This window comes from Rhineura floridana, chromosome 6 (genome assembly GCF_030035675.1).
Source record: "Rhineura floridana isolate rRhiFlo1 chromosome 6, rRhiFlo1.hap2, whole genome shotgun sequence".
Lineage (NCBI taxonomy): Eukaryota > Metazoa > Chordata > Lepidosauria > Squamata > Rhineuridae > Rhineura > Rhineura floridana.
Window position 1 is genome coordinate 64,899,354 of NC_084485.1, and position 20,242 is coordinate 64,919,595.

The 20,242-nt window shown below is 40.7% G+C and overlaps 1 protein-coding gene across 6 annotated transcripts in view; it reads right to left on the reverse strand.

Annotated features, from left to right (window-relative positions):
* Window positions 1–20,242, reverse strand: part of SRGAP2 (SLIT-ROBO Rho GTPase activating protein 2) — a 332,663-nt gene that overhangs the window by 39,407 nt on the left and 273,014 nt on the right. For all 6 annotated transcript variants that reach the window (XM_061632118.1, XM_061632116.1, XM_061632117.1 and 3 more), the window contains exons 14-16: window positions 18,985–19,045; window positions 8,246–8,323; window positions 3,240–3,374 (exon numbers count right to left, since the gene is read on the reverse strand). In XM_061632118.1, the coding sequence (XP_061488102.1) occupies window positions 3,240–3,374; window positions 8,246–8,323; window positions 18,985–19,045 (274 nt within the window). The remainder of the gene's footprint in view (window positions 1–3,239; window positions 3,375–8,245; window positions 8,324–18,984; window positions 19,046–20,242) is intronic.

The window sequence follows — 20,242 nt, forward strand, 5'->3', positions numbered from 1 at the left end:
AATTAAAACAGACATGTGTGTAAGCTTCACACATGATGAACATATAGACATTTCTTCACAGAACCTTTTGTGCAGTAGCCCTTAATGGGGGGAATGGGAGGGAAAGGGCAACAAGGGAGTTGGAGGTACTGCTTGGCAGTGGCTCCGCTCCTACTTGGTGGACCGTCTCCAGAGGGTAGGGCTTGGGGAGCATTGTTCGACACCCTGGACTCTCCATTGTGGAGTCCCGCAGGGATCGGTCCTGTCCCCTATGCTTTTTAACATCTACATGAAGCCGCTGGGTGCGGTCATCAGGAGCTTTGGAGTGCGTTGTCACCAGTATGCTGATGACGCGCAACTCTATTTCTCCTTTTCATCTTCTTCAGGTGAGGCTGTTAATGTGCTGAACTGTTGCCTGGCCGCGATAATGGACTGGATGAGAGCTAATAAACTGAGGCTCAATCCTGACAAGACTGAGACACTGTTGGTGAGCGCCTTCTCTGACCAGATGGTGGATGTTCAACCTGTTCTAGATGGGGTTACACTCCCCCTGAAAGAACAGGTCCGTAGCTTGGGGGTTCTTTTCGATCCATTCCTGTCTCTCGAGGCGCAGGTGGCCTCGGTGGCACGGAATGCGTTCTACCACCTTCGGTTGGTAGCCCAGCTACGTCCCTATCTGGAAAGCGACGACCTCGCTTCAGTTGTGCATGCTCTGGTAACCTCTAGATTGGATTACTGCAATGCGCTCTACGTGGGGCTGCCTTTGAAGACAGTTTGGAAACTACAGCTAGTGCAAAACGCAGCAGCTAGACTGTTGACGAGGACTAGGCGGTCCGCACATATAACACCTGTTCTGGCTCGTTTGCACTGGCTACCTATCTGTTTCTGGGCCAAATTCAAAGTGCTAGTTTTGACTTACAAAGCCTTACACGGCGCGGGACCACAATACCTAGCGGAACGCCTCTCCCGATATGAACCTACCCATTCACTACGTTCAACATCTAAGGCCCTCCTCCGAGTTCCGACTCACAGAGAAGCTCGGAGGGTCGTAACAAGATCTAGGGCCTTTTCGGTGGTTGCCCCCAAATTATGGAACAGTCTCCCTGATGAGGTGCACCTGGCGCCTACACTTTTATCTTTTCGGCGCCAGGTTAAAACCTTTTTATTCTCCCAGGCATTTTAATCTATCTTTTAGCTTTTAATGTTTATCAGGTTGTTTAATTGTTTAATATGTATGCTTTTACTGTTTTTGTGATTCTATTGTATTCTATCCTATGTTGTGCACCGCCCTGAGAGCCTTCGGGCTGTGGGCGGTATAGAAATCGAATAAAATAATAAATAAATAAAATAACAAAAGGAATTTGCATGAGAAAGGGCTGACCACTTCTTGAAAACTTTTATGAAATATTGCACAGAATATGACTCAGGGAGGATTTCCAGTCTGATCCGGAAAAAGTATTTCAAAGCAGAGAATGTGAAATCTATCATCAGGGTCCATGCAGAATGAGAGAATTGAATGTTGTATGCTGCACTTGCCACAACACAATAGCCCATTACAGCTAGCTTAGTAAGGTGGGTGTTTTAAGGAAACCTTTGGCATAGTATTCCACAGATAGATTAACATAACTGAAGGGTGAGGTAAAGAGCTCTGTCTATAGCAGTCTAATGGGAAAAAGTGGGCAGCATAAATCCTTGGCTCTGGAAGTCCAGAATTATTTGGCAACAGACTGCTCTTTTCATCTAACAGGAGTTAAACTGTGTAGACTTATTTGCTGAGAGAATGAAACCACAGATCCTTCTAAAAGGAGCTCTCCTACGTGCTACTTCAAAGGCTGTTTCCATCATGGACTTTCTTACACTCGGACAATGGATTCATTGTTTGCTCTTCGAATGAGTCAGGAGGAGTTCATTGCAAACTCAGAGTCACAAGAACATCTTTTTTTTAAGCATCCTTGAAATGACAAAGTTGTAAGTTAACAACTTAAGTTAAAGTCATTTTCTATATTCTGCACAGAAACACCATTAAGGAACAACCCTTATAGTTATGGAAGGTAACCAGCCCCCCAAAAGACACAGCTGCTGGCTTTCTAAAAATATATACAACCCAAGACACATTGTACCTACTAGGTCTTCAAACCATAAAGACAGCAAGGCCAATAAAAAAAAGTTTAAAAGAGCAAGACAAACTATTAGGAGGCTCCTTTTACAGTGAACCTCCTTGTTACTCAATTTGTCTTTAATATAACACCTCCCTGGCATTTTATTAGTTGTTTTAATATATTAACTGCTATGGAATTCCTAGATGAATATAAAACATTTACAATGAATAATAAAACAAGCAACTATACATATTGATGACATAACTGTCAGAGGGTCAGTGCTATTGAGACACAAATAGAAAGAGGTCCTTTTTCCAACTCTGGACTTGCATTTAACACTGCAACCTTAGTAACAAACTGGTGCATACAATCGTAGTTGGCTCTAAGACAACCTTTTACAATTCAAGTCTCTTACTTGTTTTCCTTGAGATACTGTCAAAGGATTAGAGAATGTTCTGAGAAGGAGCAATATGGTTTTAAAGAGATAGCTTAAGTCTTACAAGTGCCGGGGGGTGAAGAGAGGAGATTTTGTAGAGACATAGAGGATGGATAATGAGCAAGTTTCCTAGAGTATACAAAAAGGCTGTACTGTGTAAGATGTTATCATTAACTGAATTTTGTGGGGGCACCAAGCACGGAGGGAAAAACATGTTGTACATCAAAAGGTGCAAAAATCTGTATTTAACATATTGTAGAAGTTGGTTTATCCTCATGCATTTTTTGCCAGACATGCTCTTCTTCAGGCAGAATTCTTAACGTATTTGATTTTTGTAGGGGATAGATTCATAGGGTTGTATCCAGTGTTAGTCCTACTCAGAGATGACTCACTGAAATTAATATGAATAACCTAGGTCCATTAATTACAATGGATATACTCTGAGTAAAACTTAAGTTGGCTACAACCCATAAATATTTTTGCATCAGTTAATGTTGTTAACATTTTTTATTGTTTACATACAAGTTATAAACACTTTAAAATTGTTATTTTAACATATCTCCCGCACAACAATTCTGCTTCAAAATTGCATCTATGCAATATTAAAGATTTTTGCACCTCTGTGATTTGCTACTCATTTTTTCACTTGATAAGGTCACTCATCTTTTTTATTATATTTATTTGCCTTATCATCAACTGATTCATTTCATCCTTGTGTTACTTACTAACACAGGCGATCAGGTCATGAAAGATTTCCTTGGGGAAAAGGGGATGTTCTAGCCCACGAAAGTAGAGCTTTAGAACTCCTGCTATTGAGTCCATATCATGGTCATTTTGGTCTCCAGCCAATGGATCCTCCCCTGGTTACCACAAAACAAGAACAAGAGAACAAACAGCAAAACTGCATTTTAAAATACAAAATATCAAGTCATCTATTAGAAGAATGAATCCCAGATAGGGAGAAATAATAGGCGGGAGCCCAAGTGGCTCACAATGTGTATCCTACAATAATTTTGAACACCTCTCTCCCTAGAAGCAGGCATTCAACGTAATGTTAAACATAACTACACAGGGTAAGTAACACCTCTCAGCCCCCTTCAAAAAGCCAACCAACATAAGGTTAACATGATTACATAGAGTAACAGGGACCAAGCTGCAAAATGTAGGTTCTTCACTCTCCTGGCATATATGAGTTAACAGTGCTTCTGTTAGAGGCAACTGAGAAAAATCCCAATTACCAGCCATCCACAACTTGGAAGATAGGTGGTGCTAGACTGACAAAGCTAACAAGCACACAGGTATCTGGCCTGATTGTTAATCTGCTGGAGTTTATAGGTTTGATATTGGCCAGAGACAAAAGAAAGATATGCATGGAAAGCTTGCTATTGGACATAATCAGATTTGATGATGGGGCAAGCCTTCATGAGGTTTGGCTATTATCTTAACATCACAGAGGATAATAAATAGGCCAGTATGAATTAGCATTATCCCCAATATTAACTCTCACCAAGGGGTCTTGAGGAAGTAATAAACTCACAGACATTATTGTTAACTTGCTTCGTTTAGTACCTCTTTGGCTTTGACATGGCCATGAGAGACGAAATGAGAAAAATCAATGTTATTCGCTGTCTGTTTTCTCTAAGCAGCCTTTAATAAGTCATCTATAAAGTGTGACCTTTTATGTCTGACATGCTCATTCACCCAGCACCCACAAAAAAATTTCCTTGAACCCTTACAGATAATCTTTTATTCTTAGGCACAGCAATCTCAATAACCTCATGGCTGATAAAATTACACACATATGTACTGTTAACCAGTGGATCTTTGACATCGTTCTCGGTTTATACTAGGTAGATTCACTAATAGGCAAAAAACCTTGTGGTTTAGGAACATACCTATGGCCAACAGATATTTCTATCAAACTTTAAAAAGCAGGGAAATTGGGCAGCTATAGTGAATGCACCAGGGGAGCAGGAGACCTGACCTCCTCTCTGAGATATTGGACTGCCCTACAAATTTGTCAAAAAGCAAACACAACTTGGGTTGGTCTTTCACAGTCCAATCCACTTCCTGTGTAGCTTGGAAGAATTTGGTAACATGTGCCTCTGAGCATATGGTGAGTGGTGGCAACACCTGCAATCAGGACTGCATCTCCAAAGATGGATAATTACATTTTTTGTATGTTTGTTGGTGTTCTTCTTACTTTGCTTCTTTCCTGTGTTAATGTTGTTTCTACCAGAGCATGGAAAAGTTACTTTTTTGAACTACAACTCCCATCAGCCCCAGCCAGCATGGCCACTGGATTGGGCTGATGGGCGTTGTAGTTCAAAAAAAGTAACTTTTCCAAGCTCTGGTTTCTACAGAGAATCTAATCTAGAAAATGAACCGTTGGTTCTCACCTGGAAGGTGAGATTTTTTCATTTTTTTATATTTTTAAAACCAGGAGGGGGCGCTGCAGGCTAAGCGATCTGTTCCCTCCTTAATGAAGACATGGGAAGCGGTTGTGTCGGGCGGCCAGCCAGCTGGAGGCTGGGGGGAGGCGGAAGCAGCGGCCCGTTGGCAATCTGTCTGCTGACAGGCCAGGCAGCTGGAGGCCGAGCAGAATGTGCGCCGGCGAGCCACACAGACCCTGCTGGCCGGCGGAAAAAACTCCTGGCCCCACTGTGCCGCCTGGTGCTGGCGGGGTGCGGAGGACCCACCGGCCAGCTGATCGTCGGCTTCAACAAAAGCACTGAGGTTGGAAAGGGAAGGTAGAGTGGATCCGCCGGGCAGCCGGATCCCTTGCAAAGACTGCAGCCGCAGCGAGGAACTGATCCCGTCTGCTGGCGGCTCCCCTGGCAGCAGCTGCAGCCGCAACAGGGAGCATTGCCGTGGGGAAGGACCGCCGCCACACCACCCTGGCAAGTCAACGGAGAGGCGGTAAGAGGGGGGACCCCTCAGGGGCGATATACCCCCCTCTTGGCCTGGGCAGGCTCCCGAACATGTGGTTCAGTGGAGCCCAACAAGATGGTGCCCGTTCGTGCCAAAAATTTTAAAGACCCCTAAAAAGTCTGAAGAAAAAGGGGATGGGGGGAAGAATCTCCATCCCCCTAGCCCTTAAATAAAAAGGGGAAGCAAAAACATAAGGAGTTAACCCCTAAGCAAAAAACTCACATGGAGAGTAGTTCTGATGCGGCTGCCTTGGACCAGGACAGGAAATGAACTGGGGTCTGCAGGCCAGTGACGCCCCCTCAGACTGCAAACGTCAGCACATTTCCTGTCCTTGGACCAGATGACAGACTACTACCCACGTGATGGACTGGCATCCAGGGAAATTTTTATTTCTCTCATTATTCATCCTAGAAACCTGTGTCAAATTTATTTTTATTAATTTCAAAGCCTTTTTATTGGTCAGTGTCATATTATGGTGAAGACATCCTTTTGTGTTTCAAATTGGAGGTTATGTTCTATTTCTATTTTGGGTGCATTAACAGTTGAATCTGAAACTATAGTTTGATGTAAAATCAGACTGATTACAATATGTTGCTACTTCAGCAATGACTCTAGCTGTTGGAAAAAAACAAGCTTAGCCTGCCCAAGATACATGCTTTCAGCCTGCTATGTTTAAACTACTTCATTTAAGGCAAGGTGGGCACAGTCAATTGAAAACATAGAGCACACCTAGCAATTTTGTAGAATATATTTCACCTCCCACTGTTTTATCTTGTGCAAATTGAGACACTCCTGAGGTCCACTGGAGACTATTCTGCAGAATAGTCAGTGCCATTATTCCACAATTATTTTTGGAGTTTTTTTAGTGTAAATTTTGCAAAATGTTGCTGTACTTCACATATTCACAGAAACAGAAACAAAAGAAAATGATTTACTATGGGAAACTTCACTAAAATTGCAAAGTAAATCAGACATATTTAAAGTGACTATCTCAACTCTATCAACTGTTTTAATCATGTTGCTTCCTCCCTGCTAAAACAAGATCAGCAGGGAGGAGATGAGATTGGGTGGGTTGGCACTGGGCGGAGGGGATGGCCCTTTCCTTTCCAAAAGGAAAACATTGTGAACAGTATCATTGCTTTTCAGCATTTCCCCCATCGTTTTATTCTACAGCAGGCACATGAAGCCTCCTACCCAAATTTAAACCAAAGCTGTCCCTGGCCACATTCACACCAGACTGTTATTTCACTTTAGGCAGTCATGGCTTCTCTCAAAGTATCCTGGGAAGTGTAGTTAGTGAAGGGTGCTGAGAGTGGCTAGGAGATGCCCTGTTCCTCTCACAGACCTTCAGTCAGAGTGACTGACTGTTAAACCACTCTGGCCACTGCAGCTCTGTCAGGGGAATAGGAGTCGCCTCTCAACACCCTTCACAAACGACACTTCCCAGGATTCTCTGAGGGAAGCCATGACTGTCTAAAGTGAAATAAAAGTCTGGTGTGGGTGTGGCCCCCTGATTAGGCAAGACCAGCAGCTGTGAGTCTGGCTTTTAGAACACTGACGGTTGGTTCTTACTGAGCATGCCTGACATTATCATTGAGTTCAAGCCAAAATTTCTTAAATTAATTAAAAATCAGCTAGGCATTTTTTTTAACTTTTAAACTGCAGAAGATGAAGATCAGAGTATGGGGCAAGGTCAATGTCAGGATTACAGGTACTCTGTGAACATGGCTGATTTTTAATGAATTTCAATAGATTATGAGAACTCTGACAGAAAAAAGACCAAAAGGGATCTGGGATTCCCCCCCCCCACATTTTAGACTTTGAACTCTCAATTCTCTCTGACTGTTTTGTGTATCACCGTGAAAATTTACAGGGTTGTTAAGCAAGCGTTTCTGAGTTCAGGACTGTAAGTTTTGTAAGGTTTTGTTTTGAAATGAGCTTATCGGAAGCATCAGGGGGGTATTTTCAATTTAACATTGTGGAATGTGAAAAATCCATGCTGGCTACAGTATACAGCCACTCTCGTGGCTGTATAATACTTTTAGTGAAAAATATTGTGTGTTGTTACAAGCAGCCCTTCAGTCTGACTGGTGAACGCAGATGCCATGTTTTGGAAAGATGAGAAAACACAATGACTTGAAAGTACCCCTTTATTTCAGCTGCAGTAGGTTTAGATTAAAGTATATATGCCTGGATTCTAAGAAAAGTTCACAGAAATTTCCTGTCCTTTCCTCCCCCCTGCAGCCACCTGCACCTCCCAAAACACTCTTCAGTGTGTCAAGGGTCTACACCCCATTCCACATTCTTGAGGATGATTCTGACTTTCTGTGGAGTCTTTGGGGGTGGTACAGGTGGATGCGGGGGGGGGAGACTTTATTTCCATGATTTCCCACAAGTTAGCTTACCTTAAGATCCAAGCCATAGTGTCTCAGGAAAATAGGGTTCATTAGCAATTGAAAATACCATAAATAAAATAATTAATAAAAAAGGCTGACTGGAAATGTCATGTGCCTTCAAACAGAGAGGCACTCATTTGGATACAATCTGACATGGCAGACGTGCAACTACAAATACAGTTTATATGGTGATGTGACAAGAAGCATAAGCTTAAGTGATTTTAGATGCCAAAGGTTGTTGAGCATTGGACTCTGCCTGCAGCCATGGTTAAGATGTGGATACTGTCAAAGACAAAATACTATCCTCATTTATGTCTTCATTCTCAAGTCTCTGAAATTGATAATTCAGAAGCAAGTAGATGCATTGCTGAGAATTGCGCAATACAAAACACAACTACTCTTACCTCTCTCAAATGCATTTTTGATATCATTCACCTCAACCTGAGATCCTGATACCCTGAATATCCCTTCATGCTGGAGTCCTGTAAAGAAAATAAGAGAAATAAATGACAACAAAAATAACGAAGCAGGTGATATGCTTACAACATTCCTTAAGTAGAAGAATATAAGATGGCAGGTCATTTGAGCTAAAAATGGTCATTTGCTGCCCTGGGCTCCTGCTGGGAGGAAGGGTGGGATATAAATATAATATTAATATTATTAATAATAATAATATCAATAATAATAATAATAATAATAATAATAATAATAATAATAATAATAATAATAATAAAATGGTGAACCACCTACAGTATGAATTTCTCCTTCTGCATAGAAACAAATATCAGAATCATTCTTCCTATAACTAAAATGTAATTACTGGTCAAATTTAGCAATACGGTAATATTACAACACAGTTTAGGACAAATCCAAATTGAGATGGCAAATTGACCCAACCATAAATCCAACTTGTTTAACAGATAAAATCAGCACAAGTGGCACAAATTATCTGGTGTCATTTTAGTCAACTGACTATTACTATTAAGAAAATTTGATTTAACCTTACAAAAAGTTAACATGATAAACAAAAAAATTTAACACAATTTTTTTAACACATTGTCAATGTTAATTCCAGGTTATTGTTTATTTGCTTGGATCCAGAGTAGTGCAAGTGAAACTCTGCTCACTCAATGGGACTTTCCTGTCTTCTCTCTACTGTAGCCCTGCACTCTTCAAAAAGTCACTCCTCAGGTTTGGTGTATCCTCCATAACAGCAGTGGAATGTGGCATAGGGGGCTGCAGTGATGGTGGGTGAAGCAGTGAAAGTCAGGTGAGGGGACTTTCCCATTCTGTCTATTACATGTTGGTTCCATGAACACCATTGCTGACTGAATTAGAACTCCTAATGCCTTTTTAATTCTTTTTCAGGGTAATTTTTTATAAAGGTACACCAGCACTGATGTAATAATATAGCAAAAAGTCAGCAGAATTCACAGTCAGATGCTGTCAAAAATTATTATAATTTAATTTTTTTACTCAAGTCACCTTTGCATCACGGAAGCCAATACATCTGATTAGGATGGCTTCTAAAAGACATATAACAATGAGCAAGCATCATGGTCCATGTTTCCCCAAACAGTGGAGTTCATAAGGTGGCTATTCTGTAATGAGAAAGATTCTGGAGAGAGAAAGAGGTGGGGGGAATAACCTCAGGGCTTGCTGGGCTTATCCTGGACTGAAATAGAAATGTTCATAGTGTCCAGGATTACAGACAACATGTTTGACTTTTACAGATGATGATGCCTTCATGGCACATTCTCCACCCCCAGAAGCTTGTAGTAATCACTCTACCTTAAGGTGAACTGATATATTTACTTTATCATTATCAAGCACATGAGAGGCATGTCTGGAAAAGACTAGACCTGGGCATATAGGGAGTGTGTATACCCCATATATGTCCTGCTTACACACCATCACCATCACTTGGCTGCAATGGGGTGGAGCTTTACCAGCAGATTCTAAATAGGTAACCCTAAAAAGAGCATCAGTCACCCCGCTCTCTTCAGGGCCTATCTCCAATCAGGCATGACTTCTCTCTTACTACCTGAAATTCACCTGCTGCCTGCTTGGAGGAGTCAGATGATGGTGGAGCCAAGTGCACTCAGCTCTTCTCTAATGCTTCCCTCTAGGGAGGAGGAGAATCACTTGCAATCTTGTCCTGAGAGCAACAGAAATCACTGAGTGTTTTCTAAGGGAGAGGGCCTTCTCAGTGGTGACCCCCAAATTATGGAATGATCCTCTTGAGGAGGTGCACCTGGTGCCAACACTCTTACCTTTTCAGCGCCAGGTCAAGACTTTCCTCTTCTCCCAGACATTTTAGCATGTGTTTTTAAATTGCTTTTTAAAAATGTGTTTTTTAAATTTGTATATTTGTTTTTAATGTTTTTAATTGTTGAGAGCTTCGGCTATGGGGCGGTATAGATAGATAGATAGATAGATAGATAGATAGATAGATAGATAGATAGATAGATAGATAGATAAGAATAAGGGATAGAACAGCAGAGAACAATGGGTGGTTTGTTTGGGTTGTTCTAATTGCCACCCAACCAGTGGACTGTTTTAAGAGACAATGGAATGCTGGAGCAGCAAAGGAAACTAGGTGACTGTTTTATTGTTTTGGTGCTCCAAGTGCTGCTACCAAGAAAACCAGCAGAAGGCTGGTGGGCTGTTCAAAAAGGCTTTACAGGCCAGGCCGCTGACCTTCCTCCAAAGGGTACAAGACCATTGTCTTACTGGGCAACCAGTGTCTTAACAATTATGGAATGTCTCTTCTAAGTTTGCATCTGTTTTGGAATTGCTTTAAGTTTTTAAATTTCTTGTTGTTTGCTACCCTGGGCTCCTGGGGGCCCCCTATAATTTTAATAAATTAATAAATAAATAAGGATTAAGCAATTGTTTGAGAAGTGCTATAACTAACAGTAACTACTTGTGCCATCAACTGAAAGAGGAATTTTGGTAGCATCTACAAGTTTTTAAAATGATTTACAAAGGAAGTAAGATGAATTAGTGATTTTCAATTGGGGTTCACTCAAACTAGAAATTCAAATTAAGGTAAGATTTTGTTGAGTCAACAGTCTGCTTTGTACATCACACTAAACCAAACCATGACTTAGCTGCGAATGTGCAGCCTCCTTTATTTATTTATTTATTTATTTATTTCAATTTTTATACCGCCCATAGCAAGGCTCTCTGGGCGGTGTACATTGGATAAAAATATATATATTTACATTCAATCTAAAAACCACCTGATCATCAAATCAACAATTTAAACATACAACAAAAGTGAGATTAACATAATAAACCCATATTAAATACAAATCAAAAGTAATTAGAGAAAAAAAGATGAAACATAACTATCTTTACAACATTAAATACAAATACTAAAATACTAAGAATATTAAAATGCCTGGGCAAAGAGGAAGGATTTCACCTGGCGCCGAAAAGATAGTAAAGTAGGCGCCAGGCGTACCTTGTCAGGAAGGGTGTTCCATAATTCGGGGGCCGCTACCGAGAAGGGCCTCTTTCTTGTAGTCACCTTCCGGGCGTCTTTCTGAGTAGGCACCAGGAGGAGGGCCTTTGATGTTGAGCGCAGTGTACGGGTAGGTTCATATCGGGAGAGACGTTCCATCAGGTATTGTGGGCCCGTGCCGTGTAAGGCTTTATAGGTTAAAACCAGCACCTTGAATCGGGCCCGGAAACATATAGGCAGCCAGTGCAAGCGGGCCAGAATCGGTGTCACATGTTCCGACCGCTTGGTCCTGGTTATTAATCTGCCTGCTGCATTCTGCACAAGCTGCAGTTTCCGAACCGTTTTCAATCAAGGGCAGCCCCACGTATAGTGCACTGCAGTAGTCCAATCTTGAGGTTACCAGAGCATGGACAACTGAAGCAAGATGTTCCCTGTCCAGATACGGGCGTAGCTGGGCTACCAGCCTAAGTTGGTAAAAAGCACTCCGTGCCACCGAGGCCACCTGCGCCTCAAGTGACAAGGACGGGTCCAGAAGGACTCCCAAGCTGCGTACCTGCTCCTTCAGGGGGAGTGTAACCTCATCCAGAACAGGTCGAACATCCAACTGGTCAGGGGATCCATTTACTAACAGCATCTCAGTCTTGTCTGGATTGAGCTTCAGTTTGTTCGCTCTCATCCAGTCCATTATCGTGGCCAAGCATCGCTTTAGGACCTTGACAGCCTCACCTGAAGAAGATGAAAAGGAGAAGTAGAGCTGCGTATCATCAGCGTACTGATGAGAATGCACTCCAAAACTCCTGATGACAGCACCCAGCGGCTTCATATAGATGTTAAAGAGCATGGGGGACAGAACTGATCCCTGTGGACTCCATATTGGAGCGCCCAGGGTGTCGAGTAGTGCTCCCCAAGCACTACTTTCTGGAGACGACCTGCCAGATAGGAGCGGAACCACTGCCAGGCAGTACCTCCAACTCCCAAATCCACAAGCCTCCCCAGAAGGATACCATGGTCGATGGTATCAAAAGCCGCTGAGAGATCAAGGAGAATCAACAGAGTTACACTCCCTCTGTCTTTCTCCCAACAAAGATCATCATACAGGGTGACCAAGGCTGTCTCCGTACCAAAACCGGGCCTGAAACCCGATTGAAATGGATCCAGATAATCGGTCTCATCCAAGAGTGCCTGGAGCTGGGATGCAACCACCCCACTCCATGAGGGGAGACTACAGGTGCTTTGCTCCTCCCTGGTCGTTCTCTGCATTGTTCTAAGCTGTAGTTTGACTTAGCATGTCATCCAAACCCAGGCCCATAGTTTAGCTCTCCCAGAGAAACCATGAGCTGTAAATCATTGGAGAAACTTTGGTAGGAATGTGATATAAAATCAGAACCTTGTGCCTTTCCAAGCAGAGCCTTCCAAAAAAGGCCAAGCATACAGAAATAACTGTGCCAAGTCAATTAAGATGACGGATTTTCTAGGTAAAGGTCACAGCTTGGGTCATTTAATTAAGATCATTTGTCAAGGCAGAAATGCTAGGGGAATCTATCAAATGGTTTATAGAAAATAGGTTGCTACATAGTATGAAAGGAAAGCACGTAATAGCAATAGTCTAAGGTAAGGGGTCTTCTGCTTGGAAGGATAATTATTCATTACATATCAAAGTGAAGATGTATTTTTCATTTTTCATAATGTTTTAGTACAAAAACCAAGGAGATAAGAGCAGCAGAGGAAATGTATATTATCTCCAATATAGCTGAATCTTGATTTTGTTTGAAGATTACCTATGTCAAGCTTTGCCCTTCTATTGAAAACTGAGTTGGTGAGAAAAATTGTATTTGGCTGCATTTATCAGGAATCTGCAATTTACTAAAGCTTGAATCAAATGTTAGAATTTGGATCAGCAGAGCCTTCAACCACTGCTGAACAAAGACTATGTAGGAGACCAGCAGTTTGTTTTGCTACGTAGGCATAGGCATATAAAATCAATTTATAGCTCGGGTGTAATCATCAGGGAAATGTTCCTAACCTCACATAACCAAATACTATACCCATCTCTAGGTGTGAGAAGCCTCCACAAAAAAGCTCCTGGAGAAATAGAAAAGAAAGACTCACCTGACACCTATGATCTTTTCAGTGCCAAGTGAAGACCCTCTTTATTTTTCCAGGCATTTTAATGTCTTTTAAGAACATCAGTGTTTTAGCTCTGATGTGTTAATGTATGACTGGCCAGTGATGGTTTTATTTAAGTTTTTTTTAAAAAAATCTGAGGTTTTATTCTAATTTTAATAGTCCTTGTTGATTTTTTAAAATATTGAAATTTTTTTTAAAAGACATTGTTGATTGTGTGGTATACAAATGATGTAAATAAAAGGAAATGAGACTAAGCAATCAGGTAGCCCTGGAAATATGTAATGTTGACTAGCCCAAACCAGTAAGAAGTAGAGCTTGCGATAGTTAGATATGCTATCTTGGAACATTACCAGTAGGATAATTGAGGTGGCACTTAATTTGATGTTGGACAATATAATCACAAATAATGTCATATGGGGAACATGCTTATGAAAAGGAGAATTATTATTATTATTATAGGAAAATTACTACTGTAAACATAAACCAGATAAAAACATTTTAAATACCTGAAGATCCAAATTTAATGAGAAAGAATCTTGGGTGGAACACTTGGAAGTGACAGCATATACCATTCTGAATCTTGCATATTCAAAGGATGACAACTTAGTCCCACCTTAGTTTAAAATATTTGAGGGGGAAATAGTTCTACAAATTGTTTATGGAGTTGAAGTTTAGGGCATGGTGGACATTGATGGGTCAGAAGCTGTTGAAAGTTGTTGGTTTTTGTTTGGTTTTTTTCTATACACCACAGTAGCCAAAAGCTTTCCAGATGTTGCTGGACTCTAACTCCCGTCAGACCCATCCAGCATGGCCCGTGTTGATGGGAATTATGTATTTATTTATTTCTTATTTGATTTATATCCCACCCTTCCTCCCAGTAGGAGTCCAGGGTGGCAAACAAAAGCACTAAAAACACTTTAACACATCATAAAAACAACTTCAAATTATATTACAACAAAACATCTTTAAAAACATTTTTTTAAAAAGCTTTAAAAGCATCTTTTTAAAAAAGGTTTAAAATGTATTTTTTTAAAAAGGTTTAAAAACGTATTAAAAAGCAATTCCAACACAGATGCAGATTGGGGTAAGGTTTCAACTTAAAAGGCTTGCTGAAAGAGAAAGGTCTTCAGTAGGTGCCGAAAAGATAACAGAGATGGTACCTGTCTAATATTTAATGGGAGGGAATTCCAAAGGGTAGGTGCCACCTATGTTGTGCAGAACGGACCTCCTGATAAGATAGTACAGTAGGGCCCCACTTTTCGGCGTTCCGCTAATACAGTGGCTTTCAATCAGAGTAAGACCCCACTCATATGCTTTTCCACTTGTACTGTGTTTCTCGGGCGTCAGGCACCATTCTATTGAATGAGTTCCGCTTTTAGGCAGGTTTCACTATTAGGCGGGAGTCTGGAACATAACCCACCATATGAGTGGGGCCCTACTGTATCTCCATGTAAGGGATAAGATGGGTATGTAAGGGATAAGACGGTCTTTCAGATATCCTGGTCCCAAGCTGTATAGGGCTTTGTACACCAAAACCAGAACCTTGAACTTGGCCCGGTAGCAAATGGGCAGCCAGTGCAATTCTTTCAGCAGTAGGGTGACATGTTGGCAATATCCTGCCCCAGTGAGCAGTCTCACCACTGCATTTTGCACCAGCTGCAGCTTCCGGGCCAACCTCAAGGGCAGCCCCACATAGAGCATATTACAGTAATCCAGCCTGGAGGTTACCAGTGTGTGGACAACAGTGGTCACGCTATCCCGGTCCATAAACTGCCGCAGCTCCTAGACACTGAGGTCACCTGGTCTCTAGCGACAAAGATGAATCCATGAGCACCCCCAGACTATGAACCTGCTCTTTTAGAGGGAGTACAACCCCATCCAAAGCAAGCAACCGACCAATTACCCAAACTCGGAAACCACCAACCCACAGCGTCTCTGTCTTGCTAGGATTCAGACTCAGTTTATTGGCCCTCACCCAGCTCACCACTGAGCCCAGGCAGCAGTCCAGGGCTTGCACAGCCTCTCCCAATCCAGATGTTACAGAGAAATAGAGCTGGGTATTGTCAGTGTACTGCTGACGCCTCGCCTCAAATCTCCTGATGACCACTTCCAAGGGCTTCATATAGATGTTAACCAGCATGGGGGACAAGATGGTACCTTGCGGCATCCGACAGCACAACTGCCAGGGGGCCAAAAGACAATTACTAACATCATCTGGTGGACACCACATTGACTACTCCTGCTATACACTCACAACAATTATGAGAACCAAGGAAGAGTTTTATACTATTAACATGTGAGTCCATAGAAGTTGCATATACAGGAGACAGGGTTACTAAAGATATGACACAAAAACAACTAGCAAAAAAGCACCCAGAGTAATGCAACCAAAAAATCTGAAACTTATTATAAATTGTGAAACACATGTGAAATGTAATGTTTATTTTAAATTATAGGTTAGTTCCAGATGAACGGAAGGATTTAACTGCTATTATAGTCAGGAGGCAAGTCTCAAATGTGATAAAATCAGGATGCTTAGATGGATATGGAATATAACTTTCTAACTTGCAGTTCACAGAGATGGTAGAGCTTCTTAAAATTAATTCATGTTCAATATCTTACTTGTTTGGATGTAACAATATATCCCTAATGAAGGCTTCCAGACTATACCAACAGCCTAACTGAAAAAAGGTGTGTCAAAACTGCTGTTAATAAATTGCTTGCATATAGGTGGCCAGCTACTTTTGGAGGCTGTAGTACAATATGTTATTCTGTCCACCATATATGGGTTGGATCCAAAATCTTTGTTCTGTGAATGCTCTTTGATGAGTGGTAGGGGATTTCTTTTCATGAAATTAAGTCTGGATCCAACCTTATGTCTCCAATGGAACATTCCTTTCATATATTTTTTTCAGAATTGCAGCCTGTAATGACTTCTAGAAAATCTATTTGTTATCAGATAACAAAATGTCTGTTACATAAAGTAAATATATTTGTGTTAGCTACAAGGAGATTAGAAAAAAATGTCCAGCAAAATGTAGTACCTTGATCTGGGAGTCATTTCTTTTAAGATATAATATAGCCAAAGATAATATAATTTCCATTTTCTTGTACTATTTAAAAACATTATGGCAGAGGATACCTTATTTCCTGTGGAACAATGTTTATTCCATGCATCTTTTAATTTGTGACAATCTATGATTTTAAACAAATACCCTTGCTGAATCTAAGAATGTTTGGTTTAGTGCTTGGAACCACATGTATGCTATCTTGGGTACCAGGGTAGAAGAAAGGCAGGATATAAATGTAAGAAAATAAATAAATGATAAATACAAAAGAAGTATCCCATGGTGTCCTTCCCTCCGCTGCAAGGCTTTCTGATCCAGCAGAAGCTCCCATTTGTACAATAGTGAAGGAGTGCCCCCAAATTCTGTTCCAGAGGATGGAGAGAACCTTTTGGAATAGCAGTAGAGCAGGCATGGAGGGCTGCAGGCAGAAAGGGGTATTGGAAAACCAACAAAATTGAGTTCCCACTCCACTCTGGTTAGAAATAGTTCAGCAATATGCAAGAAGTGCCTACTGAAATCTTAAAACTCAAGGGAATCTTGTGTATGTTGTCTTGTACTTACGGTTATTCATGACAAGGGGTGTCATAATAACTTCGAATCTGCCCCTTGATTAGAAGAAGTAGTTTACACTATTTATACAAGCGTTGCCTAGACATCTTATCACAGTATTTGTGACCATATTTGTTTATCAAATTTGTACCCTGCCTTTCCACATTGGGCATTCAAAGTGACTAATACAATAGTCGCTATAAGAAACAATTGGCAAAAACTATTAAAACCACGTATAAAAGTAACTAAAAAGAGAACGGATAAATCAGGATAAGAGCCTATCAATAAAAACCACTAACAAGAGCAGGAAACAGTATCTCAGCAGGTTAAAAGATGGAAATGAGCAAACCTCACTAGTTATGAAGTGCCAAAACCTAGTTACAGCCACCGAGAAATCCCATTCTTGCATTCCTACCAAACAAACCTTGGATGTTGAGAACACACAAAAGGGTCTTAAAAATCTAGGGAGATTTATAAAGGAGAGGGGGCTATAGCTCAGTGATACAGCACATTCTTTGCATGCAAAAAGTCCTAGGTTCAATCCACAGCATTGCTGGGCAAGGCTAGGAAAAGACTCCCGTCTGAACCCCTGAGGAGCTGCTACCAGTCTGTGTCGACAGTGCTGAGCTAGATAGAATAGATGGGCTGATTTGGTCTAAAGCAGCATACGATGTTCCTAAATAAGGCCTTCAGGTAGGCCTTTTAGGTCTTTCGTGTCATAACCAGCACTTCAAATTTTCCTCCATATGCAATGTATTTAGAATTGGTTCTAGATGTAAACTATGTGGCACGGCAGTACCATAGATCATGAATACACAACTGGTAGCCGTAGGCTAAATCACAAGTTTCAAAAATGTGGTCCGTGGATCACCAGTGGTCCACAAGGTTCATTCAGGTGGTTCACGGCATATCCATATTAATATTCACGTTAATTTTTAATTGTATTATTAATTGTATTTTGATTGCTTCTTATATTTCTTATATTGTATTTTGTTGTTTTATAATTTGAATTCTATGGAATGCAAATTGTAATACAATATAAGAAACAAAAGAAGCAATCAAAATACAATTAAAAACATGCAGTGCCTAACACAGCATATTATAAATGTTACAAAAGGGAGAAAAATAATTAAGTGGTCCACCAAGACCATCAGTGATTTTCAAGTGGTTCAGGAAGAAAAAAAAAAAGTTTGGAAACCACCAGGCTAGATCTTGCCTTAAGGCCCTTCCAAATTTTAATTAAGGTATTAGTAAAAAGCTTGACTATGGTTTCACTCATAAGATGAAGGAAAAAATCACTTTGAAAGATGCCATACCTTAATGTAATAAACAGAATAAGAAAAAGAAACGTATCAGAATATAATGTGTATGTATATATTGGCATGAATTGCTATGCCATAAATAGGAAGCCCTGACTACAAAATGGTGCCAATTTTATTGTTGAGCTTTGCTGTTCATGAGGTGGTCCAATATACTTTGGGCTCTTGGATCACAGTCTGGAAAACAGAGTGGCCTCCAAAAATACAGTTGGGAGCCATCCCTGCCCCAAGCTGGTTTGACTTTTTTTAAAAATCCCTGCCTGCAAACTTTACAGGACCATTCCAGATGATTAAAGTCATGTTTGTCCATTTAAAACATTTCAAAATTTCCAAGCCATTTTACAATAGCACAAAAAAAAACCACAATACACACACAGTGAGGCAGTCCTACAAACAATCACAAGTTGTGCTCTACTTATGTATTTTGGGTCTGTACTTTCCGCAGAAAGGACATTTTTAATCCAAGTCCTATCTTTATTCCTTTCCTTTATATTCCCTCCCCTTGCCATGATGGAACTCAAAGCAATGTCCGTAATGCTTTATGGAACCAATGCTGTGTGGAACCAAGAAGTCAAACACTACTCTTTAAGGTTGTCTGTCTCCAAACTTACCATGTCTGCTAATGAATCGTATGCAGCTCTCTACCACCAGGGGAATTGCTTGGCTGGAATCCTGAACAACAAAATGAGAAATATGTGATGAAAAGAATAGTCAAATTGTTTCACGACTTTTTGAAATTTTATAGTTCCAACATGCACATTCTTCAGAAAAGGCTACAAATGGAGGACTGCTTCCCATCATAGCAGGCACTGTTCAATTTATGTTTTTCTGTGTATTCTTACACTGGGGAGCCATGAATAGTTATTGGATTTTCAGTGTTTAAACTGCTAGATCACACACACAAGTACATGTTAAGAGGAGGTCCGGATTAAACCTGAAGTTGAAATTTTATTCACTCTCATAAAGAATGGTAAAAGAGAAGAATTTCAGCATAATTGCCATCATTTAATTTTATGGATATGTTGAAGGTGATGATTCCCTACACTTCAACCATCTATTCATTATAACATCTTGGGCTGCAATCTAAACCATGGATGGGGAGTGGCAGGGCTTAATGGATTTACAGCACCACCATCACATCCAGCTGGGGCAGAAAAGTAAGTGTGTGTGTGTGTGTGTGTGTGTGTGTGTGTGTGTGTGTGTGTGTGTGTGTGTGAGAGAGAGAGAGAGAGAGAGAGAGAGAGAGAGAGAGAGAGAGAGAGAGAGAGAGAGAGAGAGAGAGAGAGAGAGAGAGAGAGAAACCACTGCACCAGCGTGGAGCTGGTGCAGCAATTGGGAGATGTTTCAAAACAAGCCAATTTCAAGCCATGGATGATGAAGCTGGCTTGGTTAACAAACCAAAATGTGTTGTAAACCATGATCCCTGGTTCATATGAAACAACAAGCAAGGATCCATGGAAACTAAAAGTAAATGCCTCTACATAAACCCTTCCATATAGGAGGAGGGAGAACATAATTCTTGTATTATTTCTTTTTAAATTTTGATATTGTAAAAATTTATTTTATTTATTTATTAAATTTTATTTATTAAATTTCTATACCGCCCCATAGCTGAAGCTCTCTGGGCGGTGCACAACATTCAAACATAAAAATACAATAGGTCACATATAAACAAATTTAAAACTTTTTAAAAAAACTTTAAAATTATAAAATATCCAGAAGAATCAAGACAGTTTTCAACACATACTAAAATGCTAAAATGCCTGGGAAAAGAGGAAAGTTTTAACCTGGCGCCGAAACGATAGTAATGTTGGCGCCAGGCATACCTCCTCAGGGAGATTGTTCCATAATTCGGGGGCCACCATTGAG